Source organism: Tupaia chinensis, unplaced genomic scaffold (assembly GCF_000334495.1).
Source record: "Tupaia chinensis unplaced genomic scaffold, TupChi_1.0 Scaffold148884_1, whole genome shotgun sequence".
In the NCBI taxonomy this organism is placed as follows: Eukaryota; Metazoa; Chordata; class Mammalia; order Scandentia; family Tupaiidae; genus Tupaia; species Tupaia belangeri.
Window position 1 is genome coordinate 1,898,624 of NW_006208732.1, and position 12,766 is coordinate 1,911,389.

Consider the following 12,766-nt stretch of genomic DNA (forward strand, 5'->3'; position numbering starts at 1 on the left):
TACCACTGGAGGGTTTTTTAAAGCATATAAAGATAATCTATACCTGATCATAGCTAAAAGACAAAAAAGTGATGATAACCTAAACTTCAGAAAATCTTCTTTTATTAATCCCAACAAATTTGGTAACTTCTCTATCCATAAATGCAAAACAAACTTAAGGTGCATGGTAATTATCATGTTCATGTTTTCATTTTTTCAACTAATGTTGATTTCTCTAATTTTTAGGAATTTCGAGAAAAAGAAATTACAATCATCAATCCTGCACAATTCCCTGATAAATCAAAAGTAACAGAATATTTGGAGCCAGTTGTTTTGGGCACTATTATTACACCAGATGAATATACCGGAAAAATAATGACCCTTTGCCAGGTATACATGTAAAGTACAATTTAATACAAAAGTAAGTTTCAGTTCTCTGAAACAGTGGTTTCCAGTCAGGTTTTAAAATTTTTCTTTCTTCTCAGCATGCTTAATTTAAAACAGATTTTCATATATATCTGTTTGTATGCTTATTTTGATTTTGAGTTTATTGGTTAGGATTTTTTTTTTTTTTTGGTAAAGATAGTGTTTTCCTCCCTACAGGGACACAGGTGTGTATCGCCACGCCCAGCTCCTTCTTAGGTAGGGTCTAGCTGTGTTGCTCAGGCCAGCCTTGAGCTCATGATCCTACTGCCTCCTCCCTGAGTCACCACCACACCTGAGCTTTAGGTTAGACTAGGATTTGAACCTGGGCCTCCCATGTGGTCTGGCAGCATGCACACTATGGCTCTGCCTAAATGATTTGATTTGAAATAATAATTTTTAAAAGATTATCAGTATACTTAATCATCCTCGTTAATTTACTGACTCGATATTTTTAGCTAAAAGGAAAGAAATTTATCCTGAAGTAGTTAGAAGTGTAATTCCTTTTAGCCTTTTGGAATTCTTGAAATTCAACATAGTTTGGGGCCGGCTAGGGGCACTGGACTCCCACATGGCCGACTGAGGTTTGAGTCCCAGACCTGGCAGCTTGCTTTCTTACTCCCTCTAGCCCTGTCTCTGTCGCTCTCTGGTCAAATTAAAATAAATAATAAAATAACTCTTAAAAAGAAAATTCTCACTCCCCTACACCCCTCTCACTCTGTCCTCTGGTCAAATTTAAATAAATAAATAAATAATTCTTAAAAAAATTCTCCACACCCCCTTCTCACTCCATTCCTCTCTGATCAAATTTAAATAAATAAATAAAGTTAAATAAAATAATTTTTAAAAATTTAATATAGCTTTAAAGGTAATATTTCAAGGACCCTAGGTTAGAAGGTCTTTCTTATTTTGGTTCAGTTCTTGGCACATTATAATAGATCACTTAATCTACAAATGTGATATAATCATATTCTTTAAAAAATGTATTTCAAATATTCTTACACATATTATTGTTACGTTAGTTTGTTAATGGTTAAAAAAGTTTTAATTCTGTCAGCATAAACTAAATTTGTAACTCTGGCTAGTCACTTACTTTCCTGGAACTGACTTATTTATTGGTAAAACGAGAAATTAGGACTTAGACTTTATTTGTAGTTACACTTGATTGCTAACTGAAATACTACAAATACCGTGCCATTTAAAAAGATAAAATTGTTAGATATGAAGTTTTTTTTTTTTTGAGAGGTTTTTTCACTATAGGGCTTGTGCACTTGCCAGGCAGACAGAGAGACAGAGAGACAGAAAGCGAGAAATCACCCCCCAGGGGGGATGGCCACGTCGCACTCCCTTCTCCGTTCTCCTCTCGGGATCTTGGGCACGCACGCACACGCGCCCGGCATGAGTTTTAAGCCACCAGGTCCAGGATGTGAACCGTGGTCGACTATGTGAGAGTCCAGCGACATAGCCATTACGCTTACTGCTGGTTCTCTAGATACAAAGTTTTAAGAGCTTTGATAAAAAACATAATAAAACTGAAATACAAAATGATTTTCTATAATATAAATTTTGCTTAGATTTTTACTTGATCATTTTGCTCAAGATTTTTAACCTGGTAATTTACCTTTGCCAGATGTAAATTGAGTTCTTGAATTTCAATATAGTTCTATATTAATTTTAGTCAGTATTTGAGTAGGTTATTGCTAAACATTTTTTCTTCCCGTCTTAGGCCCGAAGAGCAGTTCAGAAGAATATGATGTTTATTGATCAAAACAGAGTTATGCTTAAGTATCTCTTCCCTTTGAATGAAATTGTGGTAGATTTTTACGACTCTTTGAAATCCCTGTCGTCTGGATATGCTAGGTAAAAAAATTAATGGGAACTTCAGGTGCCTGGACTTTTAAAAAATACTGACTAGTAAGAATATTTCTAGTATTTCACTAACATGTCACTCATTGGAGATTTCTGCTTTCTTGAAAATAACTGAGAATCTTACCATAAGATTAAAAGGGCCTAGGACAGCTGTATGGGTATGACGGGTACAGATGGTCCCTGACTTTCTGTTGGTTCAACATACAATTTTTTGACTTCACAGTGGCGTCAGATCAATGCACATTTGATAGAAACATACTTTGAGTACTCATACAATTTCACTTCTAGTACAGTATTTAGTATGAGTACTACATGAGATACTGGGTTGGAAAAGTCATGCCATATTTTCCTTTTTTTTTTAATGCAAAAATGCATCATGACTTTTCTGACAACCTAATATTCATGTAGTAGTTCATTCTAAATATAAATTGGCTTTGTGTTAGATGATTTGGCCAAATGTAGGCACCCAAGTGAGTGCATTTAAGGTAGGCTAAGCCAAGCTGTGAGTCAGTAGGTTAGATATATTGAAAGCATTTTCAGCTCAGGAACTTTCATCTTGAAATGGGTTTATCAGAATGTACCCTGTTGTAAGTCTAGGAGCATCTATACTAATTTGTTTACAGGAGAAAAAGTTGCTTTAATTCAACATCAAACCATTACTCCTCTTTTAAAAAAATTGTAGTGCCCTGTTCATTAAGAGAGTTGTATTTCTTTTGACTATTAAGAATTAAACATTTTTTTGGAGGTTTTTGCTATAGGGCATGTGCGCTTATCAGACAAACAGAGACAGAGAGACAGAAAGTGAGAAATCACCCCCCAGGGGGGATGGCCACGCCACAATCCTTTCTCCTCCATTCTCCTCTCAGACTCTTGGGCATGCAGGCACACTCGCCTGGTGTGAGTTTAAGCCACCAGGTCCAGGACTCAAACCGTGGTCGACTACGTGGGAGTCCAGTGACATAGCCATTACACTAACTGCTGGTCCCAAGAATTATACATAATTTCAAAAAGCTGCTTTGACCTTATTGGCACTTTTAAAATATATTTGTACACTTCGTGATCACAGAACAATCTATTACATTTAAAAACAGAAGTACATATTTAGTCTATAAAAATATGTGCTAGGTTTGCCCTGCATTTATGAACACTTTGATAACCTACTCTTCCCCGGAATAAGTGGTCCATGTATTGAAAACCACTGTGTATCCCATATGAGTACATGGAAAACAGCCAGAAGAAAGGAAAATTAATATTAAATAACAAATGAGGAACTCAAGTGTGTAACATTGAAGGAAGCTTTTTTGTTGAGGTCAGTCTTCCTCAATGCACTCCTGAAATCATGTATCACAGGGAAGTATGCACTAGAACATAAAGGAACTATGAAACATATTGTGGGGACCAGCAGTTAGCGTAATGGCTATGTCGCTGGACTCCCACATAGCCAACTGCGGTTCGCATCCTGGACCCAGTGGCTTAAATTCAGGCCGGGTGCGTGTGCTTGCGTGCCCAAGATCCCGAGAGGAGAACGGAGGAGAAGGGATTGCGGCGTGGCCATCCTTCCTGGGGGTGATTTCTCGCTTTTTGTCTCTCTGTCTCTCTCTCTGGTGAGTGCATGCACCCTATAGCAAAAAACCCTCAAAAAAAAAGAAACATTCTGTGGAAGTAAAGGGGAAGAAATTGAACATTCACAACTGCAAAATATATAATGCATGCATATTCAAATTAACAATCAAAGGAAAACTCCCCAAAAAATGAATTTAGTGAAGAGATTTAGGATATATATTGGGTCATCTGAAGAGTCATGATGCATTTTTGCATAGAAAAACACATGACTTTTCTGGGCAACTCAATAGTAACTTTCCTTACAACGAATCATCTTTATATAGTTGTTTGTATTAAAAAATTATTCTTCCTGCTTTGTCACCAGTTTTTTTCTTCTGTTTTTTTTAGACAAAACCTTGAGCAAAGAAGTGATGACAAATTTTAATGTAGCGTGTACCAAGGTGGCATGTTAAGCAGTTACTGTAAAATGATACTATGCTTTGTTTTGTGGGCATTTTTAACAAGTTTGTCAATTGCAGTTTGCATTTGCGTATCACATCCGGAGTTAAGTGGTCTTAAAAATATTTTACCTTGGAAACTTACATACACTTCAAGTTAGCTGGCAGAGAATGGTTTATCTTGAAGCATGTTAAAATAATGTTTTTCGGTTTCCCCAATTAAGATAATTCTTATGTCTAAGATGGAAGTTTTCATATGCAATTAAGTCCATACTTAATGGAAATTCTTCATAGTTCATGGTCTTCCGTTAAGCTATGACCCTCCCATGGTTTGAGATCAAAACTAATTTTTTAAAAAATATTTAACGTCATTTATTATTATTATTTTCTTTTAATTTGACCTGAGTGAGACACAGAAAGAGAGAGAAAGTGGGGAAGGAAGCAAGCCACCAGGTCCGGGACTCGAACCATGCAGAAGTCTAGTGCCTTTAACCACCGTGCCATCCTCCAGCCCTCAAAATTTTATTTTATAGTAAATAGCAAAAATCTACTGCAACAAGGTCAGATTTCTCTTACCAATATATGAGGGCTATAATGTTGTCTATCCATATAGCTGTTTTCCCTCATCCCTTAATGCAAATAACTTTTGGAATTCCAAATGTGTTTCCTCAATTGTAAGGGAACACTAGAATGTCTGTATTTTGAATAGACATTCGATTTCCACTAGGCTGACTTAAAAAGACAGACATTTGTATAATGGTTCCTTTTGAAAAAATGAGCTAAGAAATTCTAAAACTTTTGTACATTGAATATACAAAATGTGGAATTGTAAATAATGTTAGGGACTATGTCTCATTCTTTCTCTGTACTTTGCATAGTACTTAACATGGTATATTTCATATAGTAAATGTTTAATAAGTGATGTTTGCTGAAGAATTTTAGCATGTTAGGTATTAAAGCATATTATTATGTTACTAGCTTTTTGTTGAAAACCTTTAGAAAGTAAACATATTTGCAACTCCAGCCACCAGCTAGCTGTTCCAAACTTAAGACAGAGTATACCTGTTCTTGTCTGTGACCAGAAAAACTTACAAACATAACTGAAAAATTTTGTTAAACTTCAATTTAAACGTTTGGATCAGCATTGTAAGCTTGGTCATGCTGTTAATAGTAACAGCTAAAAGTAGGTGCTATTATGTGCTGGGCAAGCATCTGTTCTAAACACTTATATACCAGGCACTGCGCTAAGCATATCCACAAGTATTCACTCTTAATCTTCACAAAAGGCCTGTGAAGGTTCAAACTTTGAAGAGCCATAGAGAAAACCCAAGAAGTCTCCTTTATTGATGGCTAGTTACCAGTGCCATTGCGTAACAGAAAAACGCAACACAATCCCAACTCAGGAATCCGAGATGACTCAGCCCACCAGCTACTGGGAACCTGGGGGAGTCTAGGACATTGTCCTTGGTGATCTGTCTTCCTAGTCTGATGTCTAGCTTCTTTTCCTTTTCTCCCTGAACATGCCCCCTTGCTTTTCCCATTTCTTAAAAGTACAAAGATGAGGAAGTTTATTGCTGTGAATATTTAGATCTATTTGTTTTTATCATTTATTTTTAATATATATTATTGATCTTATATCTGTATTTATATTAATGTATACATCATAGATTAATATTTAGTAACATGAAAACTGTTACGAGGTTGAATATATATATATATATATATTATGGTGTAACTAAATTATATTTAAAAAAAAATTTTTTTTTTAAGGATTTTTTTGCTGTAGGACATGTGCGCTTGCTGGAAAAACAGAAAGCAATAAGTCACTCCCCAGGGGGATGACCATGCCGCAAACCCTCCTCCTCCATTCTCCTCTCAGGATTTTGGGCACATACGCACACACACCTGACCTGAGTTTCAGGCTGTTGGATCTGAGACTCAGAGTGTGACTAGCCACGTGGGAGTGTAGAGCCTTAACCAGTACACCAAATAGATTTTTAAATGTTCACTTTCTTTTTTTAAGAGAGAGATTTTTGTTTATAGGGTGTGTGCACTCACCAGACAGACAGAGATAGAGACAGAAAGTGGGAAATCACCCCCCTGGTGGATAGCCAAACCACAGTCCCTTCCCCTCCATTCTCCTCTTGTGATCTTGGACATGCAAACAGATGCACCTGGTGTTTTAAGCTGCTGGGTCTGGGGCTCAAACTGTGATCCTGCATGGAAGTCCAGAGACATAACCACTACACATCTGCTGGTCCCAGTTCACTTTTTAAAAATTTCTTCATGAGTGAGAGAAAGAGACAGAGATAGCACCCTGAACAGGATCTTCTTTTCCTGATCCATTCCAGCCTCAGGGAGTCCTAGGTCACAGGCATTCCCATCCCCAATGTGTTCAGGAAGGTCTCTGAATGTGAACTGGGAACTTTCCAATATGGATGAGCCTCACAAAAGTACCGTGTTTCTGTTGTGCTGTTCTTCAGCCCCCTACCATGTGGTATTTTGATGGATAGTTGTATCTTTTGGGGGAGAGCGGGTAGAAAAAAGATACTTGGTAAAGAAAGGAAAAGATAATTTGTGAATTGTAATGTTTATAACTTGGAATTTTTTTCCCTTGTTAAGTTTTGATTACGAAGATGCAGGCTACCAGACAGCAGAACTTGTAAAAATGGATATTCTACTGAATGGAAATATTGTAGAGGAGCTAGTCACTGTTGTACACAAGTAAGTTGAATAGAAATTAATCTTGGAATGTGAATAATCACTTTTGATCATTTTTTCTTTAGTTATTGGTTGTTCAACTTTCAGCAGCTACATTTTAGAACTTCTAAATGTAACTAAAGTAAATTTTACTGCACTAGTTTTTCTTTTATTTTCCACATGGCTAAAAATATAAAAGAAGTAAGTATTATAATAGCTAAGAAAAATAATGGAAGATATGTTTATCTTACCCTGTATATTGAAGCAAATGTTTTTTAATCTTTAACAACAATAGATTTAGGATAGAGGACAATTTTTCTATATTTACAAAAAATTGCAACAAAAGATGTTTCTTCTTACGATGTTTAAGAAGTGGCAGATTGGTTAAAATAAATTGTGAAGCATCCACATATTTATAACTTATTGTTAACATATGTTCTTTATTTTTCTATATACTTGTATATTATTAAATACATACATTTGAAGCCACAAAAATGATCTACTATACAGTGATATTTCATGAGATAGAAAGCTATCTATTAAGTAAGGTAGACTCTATATACTGTGATGTAACTAAAAAAGCTAATATAAAAATGTATTTTTCTCATCTCAGAGACAAAGCACACTCTGTTGGCAAAGCTATATGTGAACGTCTAAAGGATTCTCTTCCTAGGCAGCTGTTTGAGATAGCAGTTCAAGCTGCTATTGGAAGTAAAATCATAGCAAGAGAAACGTAAGTTGAAATTCATTTTTATTCTGGGCTGGTTTTAGAAATAATATGCGTGAAAAACTAAAGAATATTGAAAACTTAATATTAACCTAAGGCTTTATTTTTACTTGTAGAAGGTTTGCTAGTGCTCTCAATTCCACGATTTTAAGTAATGATGACTAACTTTGAATTATGTAACACCACTAGATAATGTTATTGTTAATTACTATAATGTACATAGGTTTGAGGAATTGCTTTTATTTCCATTTATTTACAGTATGACTATATTGAATTTGTATGGGGAATTTCTTCATGGTCTTATCTTTCAGGTAGATTTTAGCTAACAGATACTGAAACTAAAAGATTTTGTCTTCTAAAAACAGGCTCAATTCTGTAGGAAACTAGTCTTTTCATGAACTATAATATGTAAACTGGAACACTGGAAAAGCTGCTGTACTCATAACAGAAAATGCAGGAAGTATCTTATAGCATGTCCCATTTCCTTTCTTTAATGTTTAATAAGACTTCTTGGAAATCAGAAACACCTCCTCAGTTATAGAAAATTGAAAATTACTATTAAATTCTAGCTTAACCCAAACTTAAAAAATTAATAGTGGTAAAAGACAATCAACTTTTTTATACAGACTTGATATAAATTTTATAATTTGCGATGACTTCTTAACATTATTTTGCTTTAGTTCATTATTTAGTTTTTCATGAATAGAGCATTAGGCACAGTGGAATTGATAACCAGGCAGCATTGGAAAGCTCAGAATATGTAACAGTGTTGAACTATTCAAAATAACAGTGATCTTAAATTTTTCCAGAAACACTACAAAAGTAAATTAGTTCATAACTGCTAGAATGGGTATAGTAAATTTATCTTGAGATGGGTTTTTATTGAAGTCTAATCTAATAGTATTTTATCTTCCTAGCTGCTCTACCCACCTTTGGTGGAATTGGTTAACCATTTTCAATTTGATGGCAGTGTTAGTGGGAACAGTATTTTTTTATTGGGGGGGGGGGTATTTTGCTATAGGGCACGGGCACTCACCAGAAAGAGACAGAGAAACAAAAAGCGAGAAATCACCCCCCCGGGGGTGGGGGGGCTGATGAAAATGCCACAGTCCCTTCTCCATTCTCCTCTTAAGATCTTGGGCACGCACGCACACACGCCCAGCGTGAGTTTAAGCCGCCCGGTCCAGGACTTGAACTGCGGTCAACTACATGGGAGTCCAGCAACATAGCCATTATGCTAGCTGCGGGTCCCTGGGGGAACAGTATTTTTAAGTTAAGTCAGAAATAACCTTCCAAAAAACCCTTTTTAATCAAGCTTATATCATGGTCAAATTTTATCTAAGTGAGTCTACCCTTGACTTTTTTTTCTTAACATATATAGATAATCATGGTGAATTTATTTGCTCTGTGCCATGTACATGAAAATACAGTTGCATACGAACTGTCTAATTATTTGCTTATGGCAAGTTTACAAAGGTAATGGCACTATCATTAAACTCATTTAATACAAGAGATTGTTTTTTAAAATAAAGTACCTTTAAATAGTGTAATGAAATTATGAACTTAATCAGAATTTCTCCTTTCACAGTGTGAAAGCCTACAGGAAAAACGTTTTGGCAAAATGTGTACGTATCTAGCTATATTAATTTTGTTATATAGGATGAGCATCCCTAAATTTGATAATCTGAAATGGTCAAAAACCTAAAGCAGAGTGTTGATATGCCACCTGTGGAAAACCCCAGACCCAATCCTATGTTGCAGTTAAAATGGGTAATACAAAAACACTATAAATTGTACATAAGGTGTAATGAAACATAAATGAATTTCATGTTTGGTGTTAAGTACCATTACCCAAGGTAGATCTCATATATATGCAAATATTCCAAAATCCAAAAGATAATCCTGAACAATTCTGGTTCCAAACATTTCAGATAAGGGATACTCATCCTAGATCTCGATATGGGCTTAAAAATCAAAGGGGGGTATACATATATTGGTTTCCATTGTTCGTTTTTATTCATCCTTTATTTCATCTCCCAATCTTCAAGTAGTAAATAGAAAAATTTCAGCTTGACCATTATAATTTGTTCATCTTGATCATATTCTTAAGTATTTTTTCATTTTAGTATTACAGTACTAAGGAAGGGCTTTTTTAAAAATCAGTTATTTCTATGACTTGTAATGTTTTGTTGTGAAAGATTTTGAAGACCATGGCTATGTCTCCTGCACATGCACTTGCCACAAAGACAGACACAGTGAGAAGGAAAGTGAGATGTCACCCCCAGGGGGTATGGCCAGGTCGCAATCCCTTCTCTTCCATTCTCCTCCTGGGATCTTGGAAACATACACGTGCACATGCATCAAGCATGATTTTCAAGTCATCAGGTCTGGAACTCAAACTGCAATTGGTCATGTGGAAGTCAGCGATATAACCACTACACCACTTACTGGTCCAACAATGGCTGTATCTTAGAGGAGAAAAAGTATGGACATTGAAATCTACCCATCCTACATTGCCTTGCCAAAGTTTGCTGTCTTAACAATTAAGAAATCATTCTTAACTCATTAACTGTGTGAAATGAATGATAAATTCTTTTTCTAAATGCATAGTTTAGTTTCTAGTATATTTCTATGATTAAGAGTTTCCATATTAGACTATAGGTATATAATAGAAACTTTCAAGCCTTAAATTAGAATTGACACTGATACGGAGCCAGTGGGTGGTGTGGTGGTTAAAGATGCTGGACTCCTGCATGGCTGACTGTGGTTCAAGTCTTAGACCTGGCAGCTTGCTTTCTAACTTTCACAGTGTCTCTATCTGTCTTTATCTGGTCAAATTAAAACAAATAATAATGATAAATAAAGCTAAATAAAATAATTTAAAAAGTAAGGAACTGAGACTGATTATCCTTCCTGTACATACGTATTATAATACTGGGTTTCTTTGAGGATCTTCATCTCAAAAAAAACCCAAAAATTAAACCCTCTAATTGTTCCTTAGAAGGTGATAAAATTAGAATCTACCTGGAAAGAAATTCCAGGGGTAACTTTGCAGGTGTCTGGTTCATGAATAATAACCCAGTAAGGCTGTTATTATTGTATTGGTGTTTCTATGTAATTATATCAATATTTTCCTTTGGAGTCATTTGGATATTCCATTTTTAAAAAATATTTTTCAGTATGGTGGTGATATTACCCGAAAAATGAAACTTTTGAAGAGACAAGCAGAAGGGAAAAGAAAACTGAGGAAAATCGGCAACATTGAAGTTCCGAAAGATGCTTTTATAAAAGTTCTGAAAACACAATCTGATAGATAATTGGTGGGGAAACATAAAGAATTTTCATAAATTAACAACTGTAATTTTTTTTCATAGTAATTTATATGCTGACAACAATAAAAATTTTTAGACTTGATAGTTACTTTCAGAGTTTTAATAACCAACAGGCTTTTCTTTGAAAGAAAGTAGTAGGTGGACAACAGCTTGGCTTCTGAAACCACATTGCCTACTATCAAATTTTTGCTCCACTCATTCACTAGTAAGTTGGTATTGGCCAAATTACGCTCTGCATTTCAATAAAATTGGGATTATACTACAACCTCTGTAGTTGTTGTGAAGATTAAATGAGGGTTATTAAATATTCAGAAGAATGCATGACACATGGTAAGCACTCAGCAAATTCTACAACTGTTTTGTTTTCATCATATATTTTTTTCCTTACAACACTGAAAGGCCTTATATTTCCGATTCCATCTACTAAGTTTTGTGTCAAACTTGTTAGCTGGATCAGTTTTTCCATTCCATATGAATTACTTATTAATTGAACAGTACACATGCAAATAACATACTATTCACAAATCTCTTGTTTTTGATAAATGTGTTTTATCAGACGTGAACTTGAAACTGAATGGTACATGTAAGTTAAGAGCAGAAACTGTTATTTCTGACATTCAAAATGCATTTGTGTAAAATGGCAGATACATGGTATAGCAGAAGCTGTTATTAATGGTAGCTTAATAATTATTGTCTAAACATAATTAGGGAAACTAAACTTTAGTTAAGTAACTTACTTTAGATCATACAGCCAGTAAATGACTCTGTAACTTGAGAGCTCTTAACTTTTCTTTTACTAAGTCAATGAACAAACCAGAGTACAGATTATATTACAATATAAGAAGATAATTCAGATTTTTTTTTTGTTTTCTACCTTGAATATCAACTGAATGAGGAAAACATCCACTAAGAAAGACTATCAACAATTAATTTTATACTAAGGTTATTAAGAGACAGTGGGGATTTACTCAAAATTATGTGGAAAGGTTAAGTAGGTTGAGATTTAGTCCTAGTCATGTGATTACTCAGCTCATACCCTCTCTCTCCCTTCTAGCTGACAGAATAGAGATGAAATTTGCTACACCATGACAATAGTACTTTTGAAAAATGGTAGGATATTTGGAACTAGAAAAATGCTACCGTTACTACCAAGGGAAAGCTACAACTTGGTACCTGGCACATTGTGTGTTGGTATTTAATATTTGTTTGTTTTATTTGGACAAATTTTATCCTCTTAACCTGTGACTCTAGGAAACAGTTTTACTTGTATTAATGATACAAAAAAGCACTTACCAATTTTTTAGCACAATTTTAGTGTCTCTCCCATGACCACTTTGTCAAGTCACATGATTTTAGTGATTTGGAGTTATGGGCTTCCTAAGTGTGTTCTGCCAGAGACCTTCAATTACTGAGATTTTAGCAAACGGTGAGATGTTTCAACAGTGGTACCGTAAATGTGTCTGCCACTGTACTGGTCGATAGTATAAGCTTCCCTCATGTAGAGGGAAATCTAGGCTGCAGAGGCAAATCTAGACTGATTTACTGCCCCAGGTCACAGGTAGGACTCAGTCATTTCTTTCTTCAAATGACATTTTTTTTTTTACATAATAGGCACTTAATTTTATTTGAAATTAATACATTTAAAATATTTCATTTTATTTATTTATTTTAATTTGATTAGAGAGAGACGGGGGGAAAGTGAGAAAGCAAGCCATCAGGTCTGGGACTTGAACCAT

The 12,766-nt window shown here is 35.0% G+C and overlaps 1 protein-coding gene across 1 annotated transcript in view; it reads left to right on the forward strand.

Moving 5' to 3' along the window:
• GUF1 (GTP binding elongation factor GUF1) overlaps positions 1-12,465 on the forward strand; it is a gene marked incomplete in the record, with an annotated part of 42,065 nt that extends 29,600 nt beyond the window's left edge. The window contains 6 exon segments of the mRNA XM_027769201.1: positions 226-369; positions 2,129-2,262; positions 6,894-6,995; positions 7,585-7,704; positions 9,287-9,323; positions 10,878-12,465. Of these exon segments, the coding sequence (XP_027625002.1) occupies positions 226-369; positions 2,129-2,262; positions 6,894-6,995; positions 7,585-7,704; positions 9,287-9,323; positions 10,878-11,015 (675 nt within the window).
• Between the last annotated feature and the right edge of the window lie 301 nt (positions 12,466-12,766).